The sequence below is a fragment of the Anolis carolinensis genome, chromosome 1, assembly GCF_035594765.1.
Source record: "Anolis carolinensis isolate JA03-04 chromosome 1, rAnoCar3.1.pri, whole genome shotgun sequence".
Taxonomy (NCBI): Eukaryota; Metazoa; Chordata; class Lepidosauria; order Squamata; family Dactyloidae; genus Anolis; species Anolis carolinensis.
This window is the reverse complement of record NC_085841.1, coordinates 238,688,904-238,714,617: the sequence shown is the minus strand read 5'-3', so window position 1 is coordinate 238,714,617 and position 25,714 is coordinate 238,688,904. Positions and strand designations below refer to the sequence as shown.

The window sequence follows — 25,714 nt, the reverse complement described above, 5'->3', positions numbered from 1 at the left end:
CCTCTGTCTTCGCTATCTTGGGGATGGATCCGTAGATGGCTGAAGAGACCTATTCTTGACCTGTATGTTCTCCTGCAGTGAGGACATCGGTTTCCAGGTGAAAGGTGGTCCCGGTCAGGGTTGGCTTGACAGGCCTTCCTCTTGGCATGTTTCTCCCTTAAGCCCTCCATTCGTGCCTCTTTGAACTCCGCAGCACTGCTGGTCACAGCTGACCTCCAATTAGAGCGCTCAAGGGCCAGGGCTTCCCAGTTCTCAGTGTCTATGCCACAGTTTTTAAGGTTGGCTTAAGCCCATCTTTAAATCTCTTTTCCTGCCCACCAACATTCCGTTTCCCATTCTTGACTTCGGAGTAGAGTAACTGCTTTGGGAGACGGTGATCGGACATTCGGACAACGTGGCCAGTCCAGCGGAGTTGATGGCGTAGGAGCATCGCTTCAATGCTGGTGGTCTTTGCTTCCTCAAGCATGCTGACATTTGTCTACGAATCCCCACTTACTGGGCATCAGCTGCTGTGATTGACTGGGTTTGTTCCCGTGTTGATTGGGAAGCATCTGACTGGTGTTCCTACCCACCTCCCCTTCCTTGTGAAAGTGAACTCCAGAAAGAGGGGGAATTGCAACAGGGACTCCGCTTCTGCATCTTGCCACAGAGATCAGGACAGCAATCATATCAGATTTAATATGGGATTTTTGTGCTTTCAGAATGTAATATTCAAATGATAGCTGTAATTGATAGCATGGGCTCTATTCTTCAGCAATGTAAAACAGTGGACTCTTGTGTCCACCCCCCTTTAGATACCAAAATCTGTGGGTCCTGAAATTTCATCTTGTAAAATGGTATCCTTCATATAGGTAAAGGTAAAGGTTTCCCCTGACGTTAAGTCCAGTCATGTCTGACTCTGGGGGTTGGTGCTCATCTCCATTTCTAAGCCGAAGAGCCGGCGTTGTCCGTAGACACCTCCCAGGTCATGTGGCCGGCATGACTGCATGGAGCGCTGTTCCTTCCCGCCAGAGCGGTACCTATTGATCTACTCACATTGGCATGTTTTCAAACTGCTAGGTTGCAAGAAGCTGGAGCAACAGCGGATGCTCACCCCGCTCCTGGGATTTGAACCTGGGACCTTTCGGTCTATAAGTTCAGCAGCTCAGTGCTTTAACACACTTCGCCACCAGGGTTGCTCTGTCCTTCATATAGAAAGGCAAAATCAAGGTTTGCTAATTGGATTGTGAGGAGGGTAGTATTTTCAAGCCATGGATGGTTGAATCTGTGGATATTGAAGTACAATTGTAATCGTTATATATTTATTGCATTAGAAAAACTCCTTAAATGTTTACTTTAATAGCTTTTAAGCTTGCACTGACATCAGCTTTAACCTTCTAGTCTTCATTGTTAAAGATCTCCTGCCCCTTCACTTACAACTTGTCTTTTGCTTTCCATTGGGAAGGAGAACATCTCTCTCATTGACGGTTTACCAAATGGCTTCCTCGTGTAACTTCTGATTGCTCCATGCTCTTGTCAACTTACTGCTGTTGCTCTGAAGGTGCTAATGAGTCCATTTGGAGTTGGGAAAGCGAGAAGCATTCTGACACTTCAGAGAAGGAAGACAGTGGTTGCTTATGCAGAGAGGAAGCACTTGAGCTGAGGTTTCAAAGCAGCATTACTAGCAGGAGGATAGCTGCTGAAAATCAAGAAGCCAAGCTTGAAATTGAGCTGTGGTAGAAAGAAAAAATACATTGTCATTCAAGACTATCAATGAAAGTCCTCAGCTGAGTTTTACATGGCCTTCCTTTATAAAAGCCATGATTGATTCCCTCCTCTCCCCCTTCTTCCTCAGGGACTGATCAGATAACCTCTTTTCTCTGGTAGGTCTAGTGGATGCGCTTCCCTCTCATGGTGCTCTTGTTTCTGCTTCCATTAGCTAATTTCTGTTTATATGTATGCATCACTTATTCATGATCCCCTGGATCAATCAGAAAATGCATTTGTTGAAACCTGATTCAAGCCTAATCTAAAGGCTATAGGCCTCCCCCAATGCTGAGGCCAGGAACAAGGCTAGCTGATGATACATGGCGATTATATCACAGGTCCTGGTTCTCCATTCTTTGTAGACACATGATGCCAAACGTTGTCCTACCCTTTCGCATATTATTCTTACACAGATTTCTGATACCCAAAGCAGTAGTGAAGGGATCAAATTCCTGTTTCTCGTAGTCCTTGGCCAAATCTGTTAAGATTTGTATGTTCTCCATGGAGAAATCACAATTAGGAGATGGTCTTAATATGGTGATTGGTGCCATTTGAGACTGGTAGGAATATCCCAAGGAATCATTGGAAACAAGAAGCCGCAGTGGCGCAATGGATTAAACCCTTGTGAACTGCTGACCTAAAGGTTGGGTTGTTGACCTGAAATCCATGAGACGGGGTGAGCTTCTGTCTGTCAGCTCTAGCTTACAGGGGCATGAGAGAAGCCTCCCAGTAACACATCCTGACATCCCCTGGGCAATGTCTCTGTAGATGGCTAATTCTCTCACACCAGAAGTGACTTGCAGTATGTTCTCAAGTCACTTCTGATACAATAAAAAAATTAGAAACATTGTCAACTCCATTTATTTGCTGCCCAACTTTTGTCCTTTCATAACCTAAGCATACTTAAGCAATGCATTACAATTAACATAAACAAAGAATATTAAGCTCTGGGATGCAGGGGCGAGTGCCTGGTTTTCCCCACACCATATAAACACCCCAGTTTAAGCTCCAGAAAAGAATGTGACCATATAGGTTGTATCCTAAAGATATGAAAAGAAGGAAAGGAAAAGGGTTTGTTCACAGTAAGGTCCATTGCATTGCAAGCTTGCAATCCTGTGAGCGTAAGGGCTCTTCCAGACTGGCCTAAAGAAGCATGCATTTTCACAGTGTTGGCTATGGTACCTCTTCCATATACTTGTTCTATTTTGTAGAAGGGTGTTTATAGCTTTTTCTTCTATTTGCATTAGGGGTCTTCCAACCTTTTTTTTTTTTAAACTGAGATAGGGTTTGCTGGAGTGCCCTGTGGTTTAAAGCAATGTGGTCCAACCTATAGCCCATGGGCTGCATGCGGCCCACCAATTCATTTTTGTTGGCCCTTGCCCTTCTTACTGGAAAAATATTTGAATTTAACACTTGAAAAAAATCATTTACCCTTCTTACTGCTGTAATTCTTTTCTTTCTGGAATGTGTCTGACCCTCACATTCCTATACTAAAGTTTGATTGGGCCTCCGGTAACTAAAGATTGGACCACGCTGGTTTAAAAAGCAGATTCACTCATCACTTAGATCACCATATATGTCTAAAGTCTGGACAGTAAAAAAAAAAAATACTCCGTAGACATTGGGAATACCATATTGCAGTTGGTCAATGATATGCCAGAAAATAGTCTAGGACTGCCGAAATCCAATTAGCATAATTTTAAAGAGACCAGAGAACTACAGCACCAAAACCTGCCTATGCATTTGGCCTCCTTCTCTGGAGAAGACCCAAGTTCCACTAAAAAGAACATCAATTACTTAAGAATGAAATGAAATTGAATGCAGAAAACTCTTGGAGGAATGATGGCTGCAACAAGGAGACATTTGGTTTTATTTGAACAATAGATTGAAACACACTCCTTTGCACTCACATTTTGCCTGGTACTGGCTACAAATCACATAGAAAAGAGAAACAACAATTAAATGCATAAGGGGAAACTGAGGCACATTCACTGTAAGATAATGTCTGCCAAGCAGGATATGTGTATAAGTGTGACAGTGCAAGGGAAGGTGGTGAAATCTGCATACCCAAAGTACATGGTCAGTGTTGGGCCAGGAAGTGATGGAACTTCCAGGATGACAGAAAGCAGGGAAATGATCAAGGTTGTGAAACTCCTGCTATATTGTTTGCATTTAAAAAACCCAAGAAGGTATTATTTAAGTGGGAGTTTGTTGTGCTGGCATCACTTCTGGTTTGGGTTCAGACCACAGTTTCTTCTTGAAAGAAAAATTGGATGATAGCCGCTGCCAATCAAAATAGACAATATAGGTCGAGTATCCTGTATCAAAAATGGTTGGAACTACAACCGTGTTGGATTTCAGACTCCCCCCCCCCCCCAAGATTTTGGAATGGCTATATTTGCATATACATACATAATGAGATGGGATCCAAGTCTGAACACAAAATTCATTTATGTGTCATATACATCTTGTACTCATAGTCTGAAAATAATTTTATGCAATATTTTTTAAATAATTTTGTGCATGCAACAGAGTTTACGTTGAACCATCAAAAATCAAAGGGGTCATTATCTCAGTCATCCATGTGGACTATTTTGGATTATTTTGGATTTCCAGAAAAAGGATACTCAACCTGCATTGTTATAAGGCAGTTTCTTATGTTTCAGACACTTTGTCAGAGATCAGAAATGTTACTGTTTTGGACTTCAGTTTCCAAAGTCCTCTATCTGGAAGATTCAGAAAGTTAAAATATTTCAAAAAGCAATACAGTCAGCCCTCCACATTCACTGGGATTCGGTGAGCAGGATCTCCACAAAGTGGAAAAACTACAAATAAAAAACCTTGTTTTTTATGTGAAAGAACTCCTTTGTAGGAATCTCTAGGTCAAAGTTTTCCAAACTCTCTGTTGCAACACATTGGTGTGTCAGCTGCAATGTGTTGGTGTGTCTCATGAATGTAATAGGAAACCCCCAAATTTAATGAAATAAGGCCTCAGTCATATATATTTAAAAGTACATTTCATTATTACAACTTATGTATGTGTCTATATCTCTTCTAAGGGGTTGGTTTACCTTCTCATTTGCTAGTAAAATTGAATTACTGTGTCATAAGTGTGTCACCAATATGAAATGTTCGGAAAGCTCTACTCTAGATCCTCCAGTGCAACATCCACTAGAGTCATGTTGGAGGACCTAAAGTTTCCTAGAGACAACATATTAATTTAATTGGTGAGTGATCAAATCCACAGCAATGAAACTTGCAGATGTGGGGGGCTGGCTATTGTAGTCTCCCTTATCCAATATAAATGGGCCGGCCGAACGTTGGATAAGCGAAAATGTTGAATAGTAAGGAGGGATCAAGGAAAATCCCATTAAAAAACAAATTACATTATCATTTTACAAATTAAGCACCAAAACATCGTGTTTTACAACAAATCGACAAAAAAGAAACAGTTCAATACTCGGTATCATTATGTAGCAATTACTGTATTTATAAATTTATTGAATGTATTGAAAACATTGACTACAAAAACATTGACTCCTAAAAAATTGACTACTAATAAAGATAGAATTGCATAAAATGAACTTACAGTAACAACATTGTCGGAAATTAAATACGTAAAAGTTCAATCCTTTGAAGGCAGACTGCATTGGATAATACAGAACATCGGATGAGTGAAGGTTGGATAAGTGAGACTCTACTATATTTCCAAGCTCTGCCTTGAACAATTTTACAATGTCAGTTAATCGACATAATGAAAAGTATTTACAAAACAATTACCAGTAAGTATATGTTGCAAAAACAGAGTAAAGATACCAAATCGGAACCAGTGTTTTGAGAGGAAAAAATAACATTTCCCCCTGCCCGTTTTCCAGTTCCAGTAGGGAAAAACAATGGCTGCTGAGCAATCTCTTTTTGCATGCATTTTAACTCTGAGTCAGGATTCCCTGAAACTCCAGAATTTTGCAAGACCCAGAGGCCACTTCAGGAGAGTTGTCTTGCGGTGGATCTTGTCATGCAATGAAGAGCAAACATCAGTTAAAACCACCACGGAAATGCATAAATAAAGCATGCAGGCACAGTGCAGTTCCTGGCCATTACTGGCCCAATAGCCTCCTAGCTCTCAACTAACCCCTTGCCCACGCTGCCCTCCTACTGATAACCACTGCAGCTTTTGCAATCCTTTAGATTTCCCATAAAGGGAAGCCTCACTTCAAAATCTCCTTGGAGGACAGGCAAAGCTGGGTGTGGTTTTGATGATGATATTCACCGTCTGTGTATGTGTGCCTTCAAGTTGCCTGTTGACTTATGGCCACCCTGTCATACCAGATATTAAATCTTCCCACATTTAACTTTTAAAATCCTTTCAGTGAATCATATATAGGTCACTGTCTCTCCGTGACTCTGCCTGAAGCCATATAATTTGGTGGCGATCCGGGAATGGGGAGGGCTTTTTAAAGCTTTTCCTCTAGTTTCTGCTTTTCTGTTCCAAATTTTCTCAACCCCAACCCACTTTCCCACCCACACATTTCTCTCTGGTTCTGCAAGGCAGTCATATCTTTCAGTCAATTCTGTTCCTTTTCTTGGCTTTAAGTACATCACCAGCTCTAGTTATTGTCCTCTCCTTCCAGAAAAAAGAAAAGCCCCATCCCCTGCTGCATGTCATTTTCCATTTTATAAGAAACAAATTGGGAACCACATGGAGGTAGGCAGTCCCAGCTTTGTTAGTTTTTGTCTGTTTTAACCTGTTTTGCCTTGTTTCCCAAGTACTTTCACAAGAAACTGGAGGTCACTTTTCATACTTCAACCCTTTCCACCCCAGGAGCTCCTGCTTGCTGGAGTTCTGGGGGTAACTTTGCCAAATTGTATTTTTCAAAAAGAGACTAAAGCAGAGCTTCTCACTTAAGGTCCCTTGGAGCCCTAGAATCCTATGAGAAGTCACTAGGGGTTCTGCAAGAGACTGCAATTTAAAAAATAAATGGATATTATAAGAGCTTTTAATGTGTATAGAACTTTATGCAAGATTCCCTGAGAGCTGGACATTATTTCATGGGTTCCATCAGGTGAAAAAGGTTGAGAAAGTGATAAGACATCTAGGTCTAAAATCTGGCTGCTAGATTTTCAGAGAGAAGGCCAAAGCCCCACACTGCTCAATTTTCTTTTCACGTCAGGCGCAACTTGAGAAACTGCAAGTCGCTTCTGGTGTGTGAGAATTTGCCGTCTGCAAGGATGTTGCCCAGAGGATGCCCGGATGTTTGATGTTTTACCATCCTGTGGGAGGCTTCTCTCATGTCCTCGCATGGGAAGCTGGAGCTGACAGACGGGAACTCTCCCCACATTTGAACCGCCGACCATTTGGTCAGCAGTCCTGCCGGCACAAGTGTTGAACCCATTGCACCACCAGGGGTTCCTGACCCCCAATGATCACAGACAAAAGCAAACAGATCTGACACCAGCACTGGTTCCCAGTAGAACTGATACTGTTCACTGTAGCATCCTTTCATCCTCTTTTTGTCAACCTATTTTGAAATCTAGGAACAGCCCACTGGACACGTGCATCATTGCAGATGCTCATCATTTCATTGCTTTGACAGTTAGAATATATATTGTATTTTTCTATTATAAAGTGCTGCTTCACAAGTAAATGAGTTTAGTCAACTAGGCAGCAGAAGCAAATTCTGTTTTAGTTTCTGCAGTCACAACGGTGCTATTAATTCAGTTTAAAATGTCAAACCTATATTTTAAAGGTTGACAAGTGGTGTTTTTTCTTGCTTGCTCTAAAAGAATAGGAATGTAGAAGCAATTTCAGACATACCTCAATAAAGTCTCTGACAGTGATGCTCCTTTTTATAAAGTCTTTTTATGCCTGCCTAGTTCTGTTTTCCCTCTCATCCTCTCTTGGATTTTTTTGCCATTTTGTCATCGGGAAGATGATGACAGAAGATGAAGTAAAACATTATCATCATCATCATCATCATCATCATTATTATTATCATCATCATTATTAATTTATTGTATCATGTCAGAAGCGACTTGAGAACATACTGCAAGTTGCTTCTGGTGTGAGAGAATTGGCTGTCTACAGAGACGTTGCCCAGGATGTGTTACCATCCTTCTGTGAGGCTTTTCTCATGTCTCCGCAAGCTAGAGCTGACAGATGGGAGCTCACCCCATCTCGCAGATTCGAAACAGCAACCTTCAGGTCAGTAACCCAACCTGCAGGTCAGCAGTCCAGCCAGCACAAGGGTTTAACCTGTTGTGCTACTGCGGCTCCATTATTATTATTATTATTATTATTATTATTATTATTATTATTATTAGTCTGTTTATTTATACTCCACTTTTTCTCTACACAAAGGAGACTCAAAGCAGCTTACATTAAAAGTATTTCAATACAATTTAAAATCCACAAATATACAAACATTAAAACTGAATTAAATATCAATGGTATTAAAACATTCACAGTTAAATTTCATAAAGACTGATTTAAAACATATTCAAAGCTAAAACCATAGTACCCCCTAACTTGATCTTTAAAACCTTGTTCTTTAAACTCCTACCTGAATAAAATGGTTTTAGCCTGCCATACTTTTTGGTTGCTGCAGCATCTTTGCACCAAACAATGCAATGAAGCTTGAGCTGAGAAAGAATTTTACTCTGGTTGAACCTATTGGAGCTGTTTGTACCTCTCTACTCCAGGCAAAGGATACAGCAGCTGACCCCAGAATCCTTTGCTGAACAGCAAATAGAGAAAAGGAAACAGCAGATAAGCCTAGCTTACTAGCAGCACCCATCATGATTTTTAAAAAACCCAAATCTGTCATCTTAGCCACCAAAATAAGGATTATATTAGAAGCTAATGAAAGAAAGAAAAAAAGAAAGGATCAATTTTTTAAAAAGCTTTTAAGTGATCAGTAGTAGGGGTAGGATGTTTTTTCATTGCTTTATACAAGGTTTATCCGACCTATCACATGTGTAGTTTTTTTTAGTTTTATTTAAAACATTTACTGAAATGTGTTGAACTGTTCTTTTTATGGGGAAAGAAAGAAGAGGAACTTGTCCTGTTATTTTCGTGTTATTTCTGCCTTTGGTAGTAAAGTTTCAGTTTCTATTAATGAAGTAATGCACAGGAATACATCTGCTTTGTTAAATTAAATATATCAGTTTAATTATGATGGGTGGAGAGAAGATAAAAGGTGTCAGCATTCTCTGTGACTGAATTCCTGTGCAGAATTATCCGCTGTCTCTTCTTCCACTTCCCACTCCCAAGACCATTGAATCCTAAAATGATTCAGTTGTACCACTTTTGCTCTGGTTGGTGGTGGGGCACAATAGAAAGCCACATGAAGGAGCGGAGATGCCCCCTGAATTTGTTTCAATTGCTGATTTGATTAAGATGCCATTAAGTAGTTTGCTTTTTTTCTCAATTGCTTTAATTTCTTACGTTGTTCTAAATGGTTTTCAGTTGATTTTACTGGTATAAGTAAAGGTAAAAGTTTCCCCTGACTCTAGGGGTTGGTGCTCATCTCCATTTCTAAGCTGAAGAGCCGGCGTTGTCCATAGACACCTTCAAGGTCATGTGGCCGGCATGACTGCATGGAGCGCCGTTACTGGTATGCTGCCCTGAAATATTATGATCTCAGACAGCATGCAGATATGTAATTTTTTTCCCGTGTCAGGAGCGACTTGAGAAACTGCAAGTCGCTTCTTGTGTGAAAGAATTGGCCGTCTGCAAGAAAGTTGCCCAGGGGACATTGCCTGGATGTTTTTGATGTTTTTACTATCTTTGTGGGAGGCTTCTCTCATGTCCCCGCATGGAGCTGGAGCTGATAGAGGGAGCTCATCCATGCTCTCCCCAGGTTGGATTTGAACTGTCAATCTTCAGGTCAGCAACCCAACCTTCAAGTCATCAGTCCTGCTGGCACAATGGTTTAACTCACTGCGCTACTGGGGGGCTCTTATGTAAATAAATGTAAAAATGTGACCTGATGCAGAATGTATGCCCTGACTCTTGCTGTGCCTTTCAGGGGACCCGCGTGTGGCTGCAGGAGCAGAACCAGTTGCAGCCTTGCACAGTTGGTTGTTTGGCCGATGGGTCCGTACTCTTCACGTCAGACTATGGTGAGGTAAGTGAGATAGCAGATTTCCATAACCCACTGGAAAAAGCATTCTGGGATAGTTCCCTTGTATGTCTGTGCTAAATATAACCGAGCCAGTGCCAGGGACCCATCTGTAACACACAACACTTCAGATTGCTGAGGATCACACATTACAAATCTGGAGCCTGTTCTGTGACTGGGCAGTTATTTCTTTCTCAAGGGCTTGCCCTCCTTTAAGACTTGCAAATTGGTTTTCTAGAGTGAATGTAGTCCTCTTTGTCATCGTGACAAAGCTACTGAGCAGGTAAATGCTAAAGAAAAGTAGGTGCAACCGAAATAGGTCTGGGGCATTGAAACTAGCAGTAGGCAGGCAATTCACACTTTTCTGAAGCTGCCGAAGACTAAAATTGGTGATATTCCCTGTAGTAATGTTATGCATCTGTGCATTTCTACTTCCTTTCCCCCACATTTTGCTCTATGTGGGAGGGAGGTATATGGTGCAATATCGCTGCCTTGCAGCATTTTAATTTTTGTATACTTTTTATCATGTTTTAATTGTTTTGTTTTATAGTATACTTGTTGCTGGCCCTCGTGGCAGAATGTAAGCCGCTCTGAGTCCCCTCGGGGAGAAGGGCGGGGTATAAATGCCTGTAATAAATAAATAAATATCCTTGTTGGGAAAGTGCTTGAATCTGTTAGCAAATGGACAATATCTTTTGGTTGAGATCCGTTACTTTATAACATGCACCAATCACCACAACAGAGTCTCAGTTGTTAAAAACAGATACAGGGCTGTATAAGCAGTCCCCAAGTGACGAACAAGATAGGTTCTGTAGGTTTGTTTATGAGTTGAATTTGTATGTAAATCAGAATAGGTATATTTTTTAAATGTAATTTCAGTCATGTGTGTGTATATATGTATATGTGTACACACATACACACACACACATATATAGGCTTTGGATAGTACACTGAAAGGTTAACACTCCTGTGGTGTTTGTTTTGCTGTCTGTCCCCTGTTCAAAAGATTTCACCTCACTTTCTGTCCCTGTGATAATTGGATTTTGAAAGATTGTTGTGTAAACAAGGATTGGTGATAAAGCTTCAATGGAGACACCTTTTCCCCATGATAACTCTTTCAGAAGTGAATTTCCCTTCCGTTGGGCACTTTTTATTGTCTCATCCCCGTTCTTTGTAAGTTTGATGTTTGTTACTCGGAGACTGCCTCTACTTCGTTTCAAGTAAATATTAGCTTTAGCAGCTATTAGTACATAATTAAACATACAGGCAAAGCATCATGACTTGCGATGGTGCTTTTGAGAATTGCTTCTCACACATACTTTTTTTACTCCAACGCTTAAAAGTGTGAAGGTGTATCTGGCTACAAGTGATATTTAGTCGCTACCAGATTAGATTGCTGCTGTGTGCTCTTACTGGGGCTGCTCTTGAAGAGTGCTCAGAAACCGCAGCAAAGTGCAAATTGCAATATGCCCAGGATGCTTTTCTGGTGTATAGCTTTTAGATCACATTACATAAGATATAGATCATGTGTAATAACTTCTGATTTCAAGGTGCTGACTCCTGTCCATACTACCTTGAAGCTAAGAATATTGGGAAAAACCTCATACATTCATATATAGGTAAAGGTAAAGGTTTTCCCCTGATATTACTCGTAAGTCTAGTTGTGCTCATCTCCATTTCTAAGCCAAAGAGCTGACGTTGTCCGTAGACACCTCCTAGGTCATGTGGCTGGCATGACTGCATGGAGTGCCATTACCTTCCCGCTGGAGCAGCACCTATTGATCTACTCACATTTGCATGTTTGCATGTTTTTGAACTGCTAAATTGGCAGAAGCTAGGGCTAACAGCGGGAGCTCAACCTGCTCCCTGGATTTGAACCGCCAACCTTTCAGTCATCAAGTTCAGCAGCTCAGTGGTTTAATCCGCTGCGCCACTGGGGGCGCCACACTTTCATATATATCTTTACTGTAACTCCTGAGCAACTTCAGAAACCCTGCTGTAGATATGGTGGGCAGGTGGTGATTAACAATATAAGGAGTCTGTGGTGGAGGGGAATTGTGCTCTTCCTTCTCTACTGCTGAGTGATTGCTCAGTTTCTCCCTTTTGGAAATTATACAAAGATGAAAGGGTGGAGCAAGGGGGAGAAGGACAGGAAGGTAGGATAGTAGGAAGGAGTCAGAACACCTCTCTGTGTGTAGACAAGAAGCTTCTTCCCAGTTATAGAAAGAAAGCTTTGAAAGCCTTCATCCCACTGGAGCTGCACTTCCAGGAGTTTCCCCTCACCCTTGTGGCGTCCAGCTGCTCTGTGGGGAATGCATCAGTAATGTGCATTACTGAACTTTAATTGAATCAGGAACACCAGACTTCTTTTCCTACTGCTCCTGTGTTTCCTGCTGATCAAGTGAGATCCTGAAGAGAGGGAAGGTTTAACTTTCCCTTCTGTGATTGTGGTAAAGATAATCACTCCCCACTGTTAAGCTTAAAGGAAAATTTAATAGCACCATATGACAATGGGAATGATCTTTACAAGGAAGGGAAACACTAAACCTTCCCATTGCTTGGCATTCCCAATGAATGTGTTGAAAGCATGCCTATTCTAGGTTGCCTCAACTTGATTATAGTACCAGACTATTTCAGCACTGGTCAATCCTCACTTGGAATATTGTGTCCAATTCTGGGCACCACTGTTTAAGAAGGACACATTAACAAGCTGGAATGTGTCCAGAGGAAGATGGTTGGAGATCTGGCTACTATGAGGAATGGTTGAGGGAACTGGGTATGTCTATCTTGTGAGTATAGAAGACTGAGATCTTTAACTCTTTGAAAGGATGTCACATGGAAAAGGGAGTAAGTTTGTTTTCTGCTGCTTTAGGGGTAGACTAGACTAGTGGATTCAAATTGCATATATCTATATATATAAAAGAGTGATGGCATCAGGGCAGCGGACAAAACAACAAAACTACAGGCCCCCCAACCTCGAAATTTGACAACACAACCCATCATCCACGGCTCTAGGTTGATACAACAAAAAGAAAAAAAAATAAAGTCCTAATTAGAGGGAGAGGAATAATTGTTTTTATCTAATTGCTGCCAGTTAGAAGGCTAAGCTCCGCCCACTTGGTCTCCTAGCAATCGACTCACCCCAGGGGACAGGCAGAGTTAGGCTTCACTTAGGCCTCTTCCACAGATTATCTAATTAATATCGCAAAGAACACCACTCTGAAAACAAGGGAATTCCAGACAGGAAACAATCCGGGCCAGCTAACACCTCCCAACAAAAAATTCACTCAGGGAGGAAACAGCCAGGCTTTAAAGCTGCAAGGCCATCACATGCTAATCATAATCATAATTGCAGCATTCATACTAGCCTCCAACAGACAAAAAAAACAGGAATATTGTATATTCACAACCTTTAGGAAATAATATCCCCTGATGGCGCAGTGTGTTAAAGCGCTGAGCTGCTAAACTTCTGGACCGAAAGGTCGCAGGTTTGAATTGGGGGAGCGGAGAGAGCCCCCACTGTCAGCCCCAGCTTCTGCCAACCCTAAAGTTCAAAAACATGCAAATGAGAGTAGATGAATAGGCACCGCTCCAGCGGGAAGATAACAGCGCTCCACGCAGTCATGCCGGCCACATGACCTTGGAGGAGTCTACAGACAATGCCGGCTCTTCGAAATGGAGATGAGCACCAACCCCCACAGTCAGACATGACTGGACTTAACGTCAGGATAAACCTTTACCCTTTACCTTAACGACCACCAATACCTCAATACTTTATTTCCCATACCTCCATACTTCGCCACAGCAACGCGTGGCCGGGTACAGCTAGTGTATATATATATATATATATTCCACCTAAACATAAGAAAGAGCCTCCTGATAGTAAGTGCTGTTCAACAAGAGAATGGACTGTCTCAGAGTCTAATGGATTTACCTTCATTAGAGGAATGAAGGAAATAGCGGTTGGGTGTCCCATCTTTTTGGTTGTACCGTGTATTTCTGCATAAGAGGAGGGGTTGGTCCAGATGACTCATATGGTACTTTCCAATTCCCTGTTTCAATATGGAAGGAAATTTGGCCTTGACTAACACAAGCTCCACCCAGAATGGATATCTCTGTTGTGCCAGCTGTGATACTCTTTAAAAAATAAAGGTTTCCGCTTGACATTAGATCTAATTGTGTCCGACTCTGGGGGTTGGTGCTCATCTCCATTTCTAAGCCGAAGAGACGGCATTGTCCGTAGACACCTCTAAGGTCATGTAACCAACATGATGCTCTATAGGTCTACACATGCATATTAGATTGTATAGCATGTGTAATAAGGTACAAAGGAAGGGCTTTTAGAAGGCTTGTGTTAGTGGCAATTTGGTTGCCTGATAGAGAGGGATAGTTTTATTATTATTATGAGGTATGGAGATGAGGATAGACAGTATAATTTGCTATTTCGGGGTTTAGATAGCATGGCAATGGAGTTCATGTAGCAATATCTAAATAGATATGACAGCTATATTCTTGTCAATGTTAAAACTATTGAGTAACTTAAAAGCAAAAAAACAACAACCAGTAGAATCATAGAATAATAGAGTTGGAAGAGACTTTGTGGGCCATCCAGTCCAACCCCTTGCCAAGAAGTAGAAAAATTACATTCAACACACCCCTGACAGATGGCCATCCAGCCTCTGTTTAAAAGCCTCCAAAGAAGGAGCCTCCACCACATTCTGGGGTAGAGAGTTCCCCTGTTTAACACCTCTTACAGTTAGGAAGTTGCCCTGCCTGGTGGTAGATAAGTATAGTATTGGCAATGGTGGAAAATCCTTTAAAAGTTGTAATACAAGCACAAAACTGTATTAGTCATTTGTTCATTTCTGTATGTACAAGGGTTGGATGAAAAGTAATGCCTCCAGCTTCCTAAGTCCTCAACAGATGGTAGTACTGGTATGCGGCAGGTACTGGCTTGTTCAGTTCCATTTGGCGGGAAGCCTTAGCATTGAATGGTTGTGTTGTTAAAGTGCGAAGTATGGAGCCCTGTGCAGACGGTTGGTCAATGCGACTTAAGCAATGTGCAGTCATTGAATTTTTGACAGCAGAAGGTGTCACCCCAAAGGAGATTCATCAGGGAATGTAAGCTGTTTATGGTGATTGTGTTGATGTGAGGACTGTGTGTTGTTGGATGAGTAAGTTTAAAGATGTTGAGGTGGGAATATCTGACTTGCGTGACAAACAAAGAGTTGGATGTCCTGTGACAGCAACCACAGAGTTTCACAAGCAAAAGGCTGACAGATTGATTCAGGATGATTGTCGTATCACTCAGAGAGAAATTTCAAACATAATCAGCATTTCACTAGACCGTGCGGGTCACGTTATTGCTTTGCTTGGCTGTTGGAAGATCTGTGCACGATGGGTACTGTGAGACTCTGGTTGCGGAAACAGAGTGTCAACTTCTTCCACGATGGCTTCAGAAAACTTGTTCATCGTAGGCAGAAATGTATCCAATTGTCTGGTGATTATGTGAATAGTGGTAGTTAAAGAGCACCTTCAAAGGATTATTTCTGCATTTGATTTATTAAAATATTCCCATCCAAACCCAAGTAATGAAGGTGGAGGCATTACTTTTCATTCAACCCTCGTATGTATGATGAGGCTTCTCTCATTTTGTTGTTTCATTCTGTGAAGTGTTGTATACATTAATTGTGGGTGGTGATGATGATGGTATGACGAAAGTGCATGGCTCAAATATGGTTCTGAGAGCTTTACAGAGGAATTGAAGATTGTCTTGATATCTGAGCCAAAAAACCATGCTGAGGAAACATAGAAGGGAATCCTTAACTAGTGTTTAGTTTTAAGTATAAATATAAATCCATGTTCTAATCTCCATTAACAAAATAGAGTTGGATAGGGCAGCACAGCAGAAAAAGAGAGAAGTTGCCCTGCCTGGTGGTATACAAATAGAATAGTCAAATAGGAAGAAACAGATGTCCCATGACAGATAGCTAGTCTCAACGAACCTTTTCTTCCCCTCCAGGTGTTCTGCTACTCACGGGCCTCTCTGCCCAAAGAGAGGATTTTGCCGATGCACCAGTCGAGTGTCGAAGGCGTGGAGGACATGTCCTCGCTGGGTGACCTGCACGAAGCTGCCATTTTGCTCAACCTGTACCAACGCTATCAGCAGGACTACATCTATGTGAGTGAGCAAAGCAGGGAGATGCTGGATTTTGCTGACATGTGTACCAAACTGTTAAGAGAGGAAGCCCAAAGAGGCAGAAGGGTCAACATGAGGAAGGTGTTTGCAAAATTGCCTGGGAGAGCAAGACAGGGCATGAGACACATTCCCTCCTCTGTCTTACCTGTGCCCAACATCTTCAAAATCTGATATGAAATGTGGATCTTAGACTGTTGCATAGCAACAGTTTCTAAGGCAACTGGAGGATATGCATCTTGTATTCCAGTAAATGATCAATTAAGTGACCCGGTTTCTGAGAAGCATCTTCTCAATTTTGGGCAGCCAAGGAAGTTAGAAAGTCAGTTTTGCATAGCAATAAATCTTATTATCAAATAACAAGGCACTTCTTTTTCTACTCTGTGGATGCAGACTCCCTGTCTTCCTTGGCCAAAGATTGTTTTACAGCCCACAATTCATTATCTTTTTGAACATTCCTATATACAGTATTTATTTATTTATTTATTTACAGTATTTCTATTCCGCCCTTCTCACCCCGAAGGGGACTCAGGGCAGATCACATTACACATATAAGGCAAACATTCAATGCCTTAACATAGAACAAAGACAAGACAAACACAGGGCTCCGAGCTGGCCTCGAACTCATGACCTCCTGGTCAGAGTGATTCATTGCAGCGGCTGCAGCTGGTTGCTCAACAGCCTGCGCCACAGCCTGGTAGAGTCTCACTTATCCAACATTTGTTTATCCAACGTTCTGGATTATCCAACTCATTTTTGTAGTCAGTGTTTTCAATACATCATGATATTTTGGTGCTAAATTTGTAAATATATTAATTACTACGTAGCATTACTGCATATTGAACTACTTTTTCTGTCAAATTTGTTGTATAACATGATGTTTTGGTGCTTAATTTGTAAAATCATAATCTAATTTGATGTGTAATAGTCTTCTCCTTAATCTCTCCTTATTATCCAACATATTCGCTTATCCAACGTTCTGCCAGCCCATTTATGTTGGATAAGTGAGACTCTACTGTATATATCAGATGTCCACCATTGTTTCTCCCAGTTGCTTCCACCTTCTCTTCTTCCTTCTTCCCTTTATCCTTTGTGCTATAGGAAAAGAAATAATGTGTTACAGTAGAGTCTCACTTATCCAAGATAAACAGGCCGGCAGAACATTGGATAAGCGAAAATCTTGGATAATAAGGAGGGGTTAAGAAAAAAGCCGATTAGACATATAATTACATTATGATTTTACAAATTAAGCACCAAAACATCATGTTTTAAAAGAAATTGACACAAAAAGCAGTTCAATACACAGTAATGTTTTTACTGTATTTTTGAATTTAGCACCAAAACATTGCAACTACAAAAACAATGACTACTAAAAGGCAGACTGCCTTGGATAATACAGAACCTTGGATAAGTGAGACTCTACTGTAGTTGATTTAAAAATAACATGATAGGTAAAAATTAGTATTTATGTAGCACTTTTGTGAGCGTTCAGAGCAGTTTGTCTGAGAAGCTGTACAAGATATTATGAGAGAAATGGAGCTGTGGTCACTCTATATTCTTTATTTTGTTTTTCTGTTTTATTAATGCAGGTGTAGGATGGACAGAGTATTAAAGAGTTACTTTTTGGTCTATCTCCCAGAATGTCCCAGAGATTGCAGTCTGTGGAAATTGTAGCTCAAAAAAGTAAAATTTCAGTGATCTGTCTTATCATCCAGACATTATGAGCTACCAACTGCAAGGGCTCCTTACCACTAGTTATGTTGGGTGAGGACAGCCGTAGGCCAATCCTTCTGGAGAGTCACATGTTTCCCACCCTGATATAATACCAAGAACATGAAAAGATCTGTTATTTCTGTGTGAGTGTCTGTGTGTCGGGAGAGAATGGAGAAACTGCAAGTTGCTTCTGGTGTGAGAGAATAGGCCATCTGCAAGGACATTGCCCAGGGGACACCCGGATGTTTTACCATCCTGTGGGAGGCTTCTCTAATGTCCCAGATCTCTTGTGATTGTGTTACACATTGCTCCATTTCTTCCAGAAAGTATTATGAGGCGAGGCCTTTGGAGATGCATTATACGGTGATAATCACATCATGAGCTTTTTGTGTTCAGTGTTGCAAGAAAAACAGTACGTGTTCAGAGCCTCACTTTCTTATAAAGCCATGTTTGGCACTCAGTAATCTTTATGGCAATCCTATACATTGAGTGTTATTAGCCACATATCACAGGTGGAGGCCTGAGGGAAGATTTGGCAGAAGGATGCATGCATAGAGCAAATTCTTAAAAACTCAGAAACTGCATGAAGATTTCTTGTGAAAGACTATAAGTCCTGACACATTTGAGGCTTTCGTTCTTCCCGAGGGGCAAAGAGATTACCAAAAATTAAACTGTTTAAAAAAACAGTATAATTTGCTATAATTCCTTTTCCCTGACAGAAGGGGTTTATTGAGAAATGTGAAAGATTTCCCGTTGTGTACCAGAATAGGATAGGTGGTAAATCACTGGATGATGTCAGTGGATTAAATAAAAGGCATAGGATAGTAGGAGGCAGGGCAGCCAGGAAAGATTCCTTGCGTTGATTCTTCAGTCCTTGGTGGAAATGGGACTTCTCTTCTGCCTCAAATCCTATCTTTTGTTGCGGCACTTTCTGCACCTGAGGAAAGATGTTGTGGCCCCAAAACCAGAGATGAACATTTCTTGCCCCACTCTAGTAGGCTGCTATTGAGATGCGGCATAAAATAAATAACATGAATTCCATTACTGTTGAAACCTGCCTAGCTCTGCTGAAAAATTAATACAAATTCTCTTCCCTCTAAGATTCCTCCAATACTTGATTCATCTTTCAGCTTTCTTATCCCTATCCAGCATGCTATTAATGGACAGCTTATATAATAATTTGTTCGTGTACTCAGTGATATCCCATACTCTAAATAGCTCTTCTCTCTTTGCTTTAATAGCTATTCCTCTCCATATGTTTTTAGAGAGCCATAATGTACCCTCTTAGTTTCCCCTTTTTGGCTGGGCTGCAGAGGCTTGGTGCTTTAACCCTCCTCTTGAGACAGTCTCCTCTTAAAACCATTGATTCCTGTCCTGGGAGTGATGGATCCCCCTTCATTAGCTTTTCCAGTGTTTTAAAACAGCCAGGCGCCTTCTTCATCCACATCAGAAGGATATCAATGAGCCCAGGAGGGCTCTGAGGACCATGCTGCCTGTTGTGTAGAAGATCTGGGATTACGCCCATCCCAAAAGCTGCTTTTTGTCTTAATCAGGACAATATCCCCTTTTCCACCATTGGCTGAGTATAAAAGATCAAACATCTGCCTGCACTCCAGATTCAGCCTCCATGGCTGCGCTATAGAAAGAAAAACACAAAATTTGATATATCTAGTTGTTATTCTCTCACATAATACATTTCTGGACATTTTAAATATAGTTGGATTTACAGTGCTTATTTCTCCATCTATCCTGGGATGGAAAAGAGAACTCTACACACATCACTTTGCCACATAATTACAGTTGTTTTTTCTGGTCCCTGTCACATCTATTTGTGTCCACCCGTTTTCATATTAAGATTAAAGAATAAAACTCAGATTAAGATTTTAAAAATTCACATCAAAATAACATTGAGCTGCTATTTTGGAATGCATTTGCCTACCAAAATGTAGGTATATTTTTCTTTGAAATACATTTTTTAAAAAAGCATTTTTCTACTTTGTCAAGCTGATAACTCTACAGTGTTTGAAGCAATGCAAACTCTAATGGATAGCTATGCTCTGACCTACTTGTTAGTCTGAGACAGGTTGGCAAGGATAATTCATATAGGAATTTGCAAAGACTGAAGTCCTCATGCATCATTGCTACAGAGGTAGCCTGGTTTCCCGTTCAATAATCTGTGTGCCTGCATCTCCCCTGCTTTCTCTCAGGGTCCTTCCATACAGCCCCATATCCCACAATATCAAGGCTGAAAATCCCACAGTATCTGCTTTGAACTGGGTTATCTGAGTCCACACTGCCATATATTCCAGTTCAAAACCGATAATGTTGGATTTTATTCAACTGTGTGGAAGGGGCCTCACTCATTTGTGTTAGCAAATTTAATGCTGGTTCAGATATTACATTTGCTCTTCTCTCCATGCTTCTTCTGAGCTGCTCTTCTTGTCCAATGTGATGCTGGTCCCCATGAGTTTTAATAGTATTCGGAAACTAGTTGTCAGCACCTGTCCTTTTTTGGTGACAATCCAGTCCTCCTTTGTGGTTCTTGCACCATCTCTTCTTGATTCTGTCTTTGGAGTGCTCGTGGTACCATTCACAGTCTGACCATATGCTGAAGTGTCTCGGCAAAGCCATTGGGAATGGAAGTGGTCAGAGCTTATGGTTCAGATGACACACAAATAGAAGTAGGAGAGAGGCAGAGTGTTGCCCTCTGCTGGCATACAATAGTTCTCATGGAAGCATGTCTACAAATGTAGTTGTTCCTCAGTTAATGAAGTGTTACTGGATATTAATTCATTAACAAAACAAATATAGCATGAGAAGAAAAGAGACAAGTTCCTTCACCACAAAAAGAAGAAAAGTTGGATATGTTTCAGCAACCATTTTATTCAAAATTAAGAATATACACATGTGAAATGAAACAGCCAGGTCAGGTCAGGTATATCTTGCATCAGGAAACAAAAAACACGAGGAATCTTTTAGAGCACATATATCAAATGCAAGGCCTGCGGGCCGAATCCAACCTACCATGTCATTTTATGTGGTCCTCCAGATGCTGGACTACAACTCATAGGACAATGAGATAGAAATAAAGAGGCTGCAAGTGAGTGAGACCATTCTTAAGTATCTCCATGCTGTCATCTAAAATCTCCAGTGAGAGAGTAGAAACCCTGAATATGTTCAGGCTAACTTGTGGTGAAAAAGTCAACAGATCCTATCCAGTCTTGGAAACTATACATAGCCAGCCCTAGTTAGTATTTGGATGCGAGTCCACAAATTAATATCAGTTTCTCAAACTATACTGTATGACCCTTGTATCCATGGGATTGGTATCAAGGGTTTCATTTATCCATGTCCAACAAAATATGTCTCTCTGGGCATTTTCTAATTCCTCCAGTGTGATTCTTCATTTCAATATGGTTAGCTAGTGTTTATGAATTTGTATATCCACATGAAGTCCAGGAACATATCCCCATGTGTATGTGGGTTGTACCATAATTCAGAGGAAGGATTTGGCAAAACCATCTCTGAGTATTACTTACCTAAGAAAACCCCATGAAATGAATGGTCACACAATGTGAAGACACAAACACAACACATGGGAAGTGGGATTTTGATGCCCTTTGGTGTGTCCAGAAAAATTAGGATCCAAAAATGTACGCCAATAATTTTAACAGGCATAACTTATGCATGTTCTGCAATTTATGATGTGCAACACACTCCTACAGACACAGCAAGATCTCTGTGTTTTCTGGCCTCCATATACAGCCCTGATATGTAAATTGCCCTCTTAATATTTTGGGGACTAAAAAACGTGTAGTCCTACCCCAGCTACATTTAACCATGCTGGGTGGGATTGCAGTCTGCATTTAACAATGAAGATTACAACTCCTTACATGTTGACTTTCCTTATCCTTCCTTTTCAGACAAACATTGGGTCCATCTTAGTGTCTGTGAATCCTTACAAGCCTATTGCTGGCCTGTATGATGCAGCTGCCATTGACCTCTACCGACAGCACTGTCTGGGGGAGCTGCCCCCTCACATCTTTGCCACTGCCAGTGAGTGCTATAGCTGCCTATGGAGGCGACACGACAGCCAGTGTATCCTCATCAGGTGAGAGAGTGCGTGGATAGGTTCTGCAACAAACTCTTCTCTAAACATCACATCCCTTTATTTAATCAGAGGAATCTCAGACCCTGGGGTAAATGCGGTCCGCCTGGGGTCTCTAAGGTATCACAACCCTTCCCTACAACGTCATTGTTCAGTGTTCCCCCATTGTAAAAGCTTGAAATGTCTCTCCTAAGGCTTGGTTTGGTCACACCACCACTAGGATATGGCCCATGAGAACTTCTCTAAATCTGAAGTTGCCTTTGAGCTGAATAAGATTCTTCTCTACTGCTCTGCTGAAATTTGTATGCACATTGAAGAGCTATTCTTTAAAACCTACGACTGTGATTATTCTTGCCATTGGTTAGTCCTCTCCTAAGTAAGCGATTTTGGCTGCCCATTAATAGTGGTGAAAGTGGAGCTGGGAAGACAGAGAGCACCAAGCTGCTGTTGAAGTTTTTATCGGTCATGAGCCAGATGTCAGTGGGTGGCTCTGCATCAGAGAAGAGCACACACGTGGAAGAGGCCATCATGGAAAGCAGGTAGGTGTCCATATTGGTAGAGTGGATTACCATAAGTTATATGTGCATGTGTAGATTAGTGTTTCTTCCCAGAAGTGTGACTTCACCTGCAGGTGGCTGGCTTATTATTTTTAGCTAACAGAGCTTATTATTATTGCACTTTCCCCCAAAAACTGGGATTCAAGGTGACTTACAATTTCTTTTTCTCCCACTTGGGAACCACATGTTCTGTTCTCATCATACCATTGCATTTAGCATGGGATCCATGTGTGGATAGTATGTGCAGGACTCACCTACTGCTTCCATGTACACTTATAGTTGCTGGGAGAAGAATTTCCAAAATAGCAGACTGGATGCCAAAAAAATGACCTCTCATTTGAATATACCTGCAAAGATCAGGATCCCATTCACACTTCTGGGTTTGTAGTTTGATCCAGTACATCAGAGGAACTTTCTACATGAGAAAGCTAAATGCCCCTCCTTGAACTACAATCCCAGGATCCCGCAGGACAAAGCCATGTCAGTGGGTTGCTGCGAGTCTTTCGGGCTGTATGGCCATGTTCCAAACATGGCCATATAGCCCAAAAGATTCACAGCAACCCAGTGATTCTGGCCATGAAAGCCTTCGACAATAAAACCATGTCAGTTAAAGCAGAATCATAGCAGTACCTAATTCTGTAGTCTGAATGGGCTTCTGACTTCTTAGATGCCATCAAGTATTACTAATACAATTTCAGATCTATCCTTCTTACCTTAAGGGTTAGAAGCTTGAAGGAGAGGTCGTAAATGAAAATCGATTCTCAAGACAGATATGATCCCTTCAGTCAGGAATTTTGGAGTCATGCAAAATTATAGCATGAAGTTACCCAGTTGTATCTTAAACATATGACCTAATACACTTTTCTTCTTCCTCCCTTAGCCCAATTCTGGAAGCTTTTGGAAATGCCAAGACAGTCTATAACAATAATTCCAGCCGCTTTGGCAAATTCATCCAGCTGCACTTTTCCCAGCATGGGCACATCCAGGGAGGGAGAGTCACTGACTGTATCCTTATCTTTTGCCAGTTTCAGTCCCTGATCTCCCAGGGCTACCTCGGCTAAGCTGCTTTGGCTGCAGCCTAAAGAAATCATGGAGTCTTCTATCACTACTTTGGTCTTTCAAAGGGGAAGGTTTTCCTCGAGGGGAAGTAGGCTTTTGATCTTCTATTCAAACTTCAAAGACTATAGAGGGCTTTACCAAACCGTGTCTTCCCTCTCCCATCTGGAAGGCTTGGCTTGGTAAAAGCCTCTATTCTTTCACCTACAAAGGAGTGGTTTATTCTTATCTGTTAGTTACCGATGAAGGCAGAGTGTGTCAAAATGTATTTGGCTTGCACAAGACATCTGTATCTGTTGCAGTTCATGCAAAGCTGTTCTGTGCTCTTGAACAGTTTGCATGTTTTCTTTGGTGATATGGGTTAGGCAAGGCTTGGATAAGATGTTTGGAGATACACACGCACCTATATACTGTATATGAGAGAGAGATACATAACTGTTTCAATTAATTGAGATTTAGTTATCATTTATGTGTACTTCTTTATTGGTTTTTTGTTGTGTCAGCAGCAACTTGAGAAACTGCAAGTCACATCTGATGTGTGAGAATTGGCCATCTGCAATGACATTGCCTTGGGCATGCCCAGATGTTTTGCCATCCTGTGGAAGGCTTCTCTCATGTCCCCGCATGGGGAGCTAGAGCTGACAGACAGGAACTCACCCCGTTCCCCAGATTCAGACCGCTGATCTTTCGGTCAGCAGTTCTGTCGGGACAAGGATTTAACCCATTGCGCCATTCTTTATTGGCAAACAAAGACTATTTGAGGCTGTATTCTGTTGCTTTCCAGGCCTTCTTTGTTTTGTTAATTGTTTTGTTAATTGTTATATATGGAGCCAGGTCTTACACTTACTCTGCTGTACTGGAATTAAAGATCCTTTTGCCCGAAAGTTGGCAGAGCTGTTAATAGTGTCACTGCAGTATAGTTTCCTCCTTAACCTGTTGTTCAGATTTATTGGAGAAGGTGAGTAAAGCCCATTTCTGCCCTATCCTGCTTTCTCCCCGGTTCTCTTCTCCTCCTCCAAGCTGCTCCTCTCCAACCCTGTCTCCCTTGCCGCCAAAAGCCTTTTTTCTCCCCTTCCTCACTGCCCAGTTTCTTTCCCCCTTGCCTTGCTTGCTTCCAAAACCCTATTTCCCTCCCACCGTTCAGGGAGTGCTTTGATTGTGCTTTTCCTGGATGATAGGAGGGGGTTGGACTGGATGGCCCTTGGTGTCTTCCACTGAAATATTGTTATGTTGGTCAAAAAGTTTGCCCATGCCTGATAATAGATTATAAACAGAGAATTCAGCCATTACAGAGCACTTAATGAACCAACCTGGACACAACATATTATTTGAGAACACAGAAATGATGGACCACTCTCACAACCACCATGTTACACTACACAGAGAAGCCATTGAAATCCACAAGCATTGGACTATTTCAACAGAAAGGAGGAAACCGTGAAAATGAACAAAATCTGGATACCAGTATTTGAAAAACTCTAAAATCAGGACAGTAAATAAGGAACAACACTCAAAAACTGGAATTCCAGACAAAAAACAATCAGGGCCAGCTAACAACAAAGGATTACCTCAGGCAAGAAGCAGCCAAGCTTTGAATCTGCAAGGCCATTCAATGCTAATCAAGCTGGCCATTTGCAACATTCACACTTGCTTTAAACAGACAAGAGTTCTTTCTCCCACTCTGAACTTCCCACATATATATAAACCCCACTTGCTTAGTTTCCAACATATCTTACAACCTCTGAGGATGCCTGCCATAGATGTGGGCAAAACGTCAGGAGAGAATGCTTCTGGAACATGGCCAAACAGCCCGGAAAACTCACAGCAACCCAATATATAAACATTCTTTGGGGCTCCACAAGAAACATTTGCTTAAAACAGGGTTCCGCAGCTAAAAAGGTTTGAGGACCCCTGCTCTAGAGTGAAAAGGTTTAGATTTTCACAAGCACAACAAACAAACCAACAAAGCATGTTTTTCCTATTCTAGAAGTATATGTCTTACTCATTCCAGAATAACACATTCAGCTTTCTTTCTTTTCTTTTAGTTTTCTGTAGTTGAGGCTGTGCCATAGCTCCATTCCAGTAAGTTTTATGTAGTGTTGCAAAAGGAAGAATTAAGACAGCTTCGGAGAAAGTGAGAGTGGTTATCATTTGAAACGTTTCATATTTTGTTCTGCTAGCAGGAAAAAAAATAAGCAAGATATGCTGTTTAGAGGTG

At 41.3% G+C, this 25,714-nt stretch overlaps 1 protein-coding gene across 1 annotated transcript in view; it reads left to right on the top strand.

The window, feature by feature from the left end:
- The window catches only part of LOC100560499 (unconventional myosin-X), a 120,491-nt gene that overhangs the window by 21,049 nt on the left and 73,728 nt on the right, over positions 1 to 25,714 (top strand). Inside the window, exons 2-7 of the mRNA XM_008111784.3 lie at positions 9,774 to 9,872; positions 15,889 to 16,047; positions 21,699 to 21,886; positions 22,288 to 22,422; positions 23,321 to 23,445; positions 24,441 to 24,454. Of these exons, the coding sequence (XP_008109991.2) occupies positions 9,774 to 9,872; positions 15,889 to 16,047; positions 21,699 to 21,886; positions 22,288 to 22,422; positions 23,321 to 23,445; positions 24,441 to 24,454 (720 nt within the window). The remainder of the gene's footprint in view (positions 1 to 9,773; positions 9,873 to 15,888; positions 16,048 to 21,698; positions 21,887 to 22,287; positions 22,423 to 23,320; positions 23,446 to 24,440; positions 24,455 to 25,714) is intronic.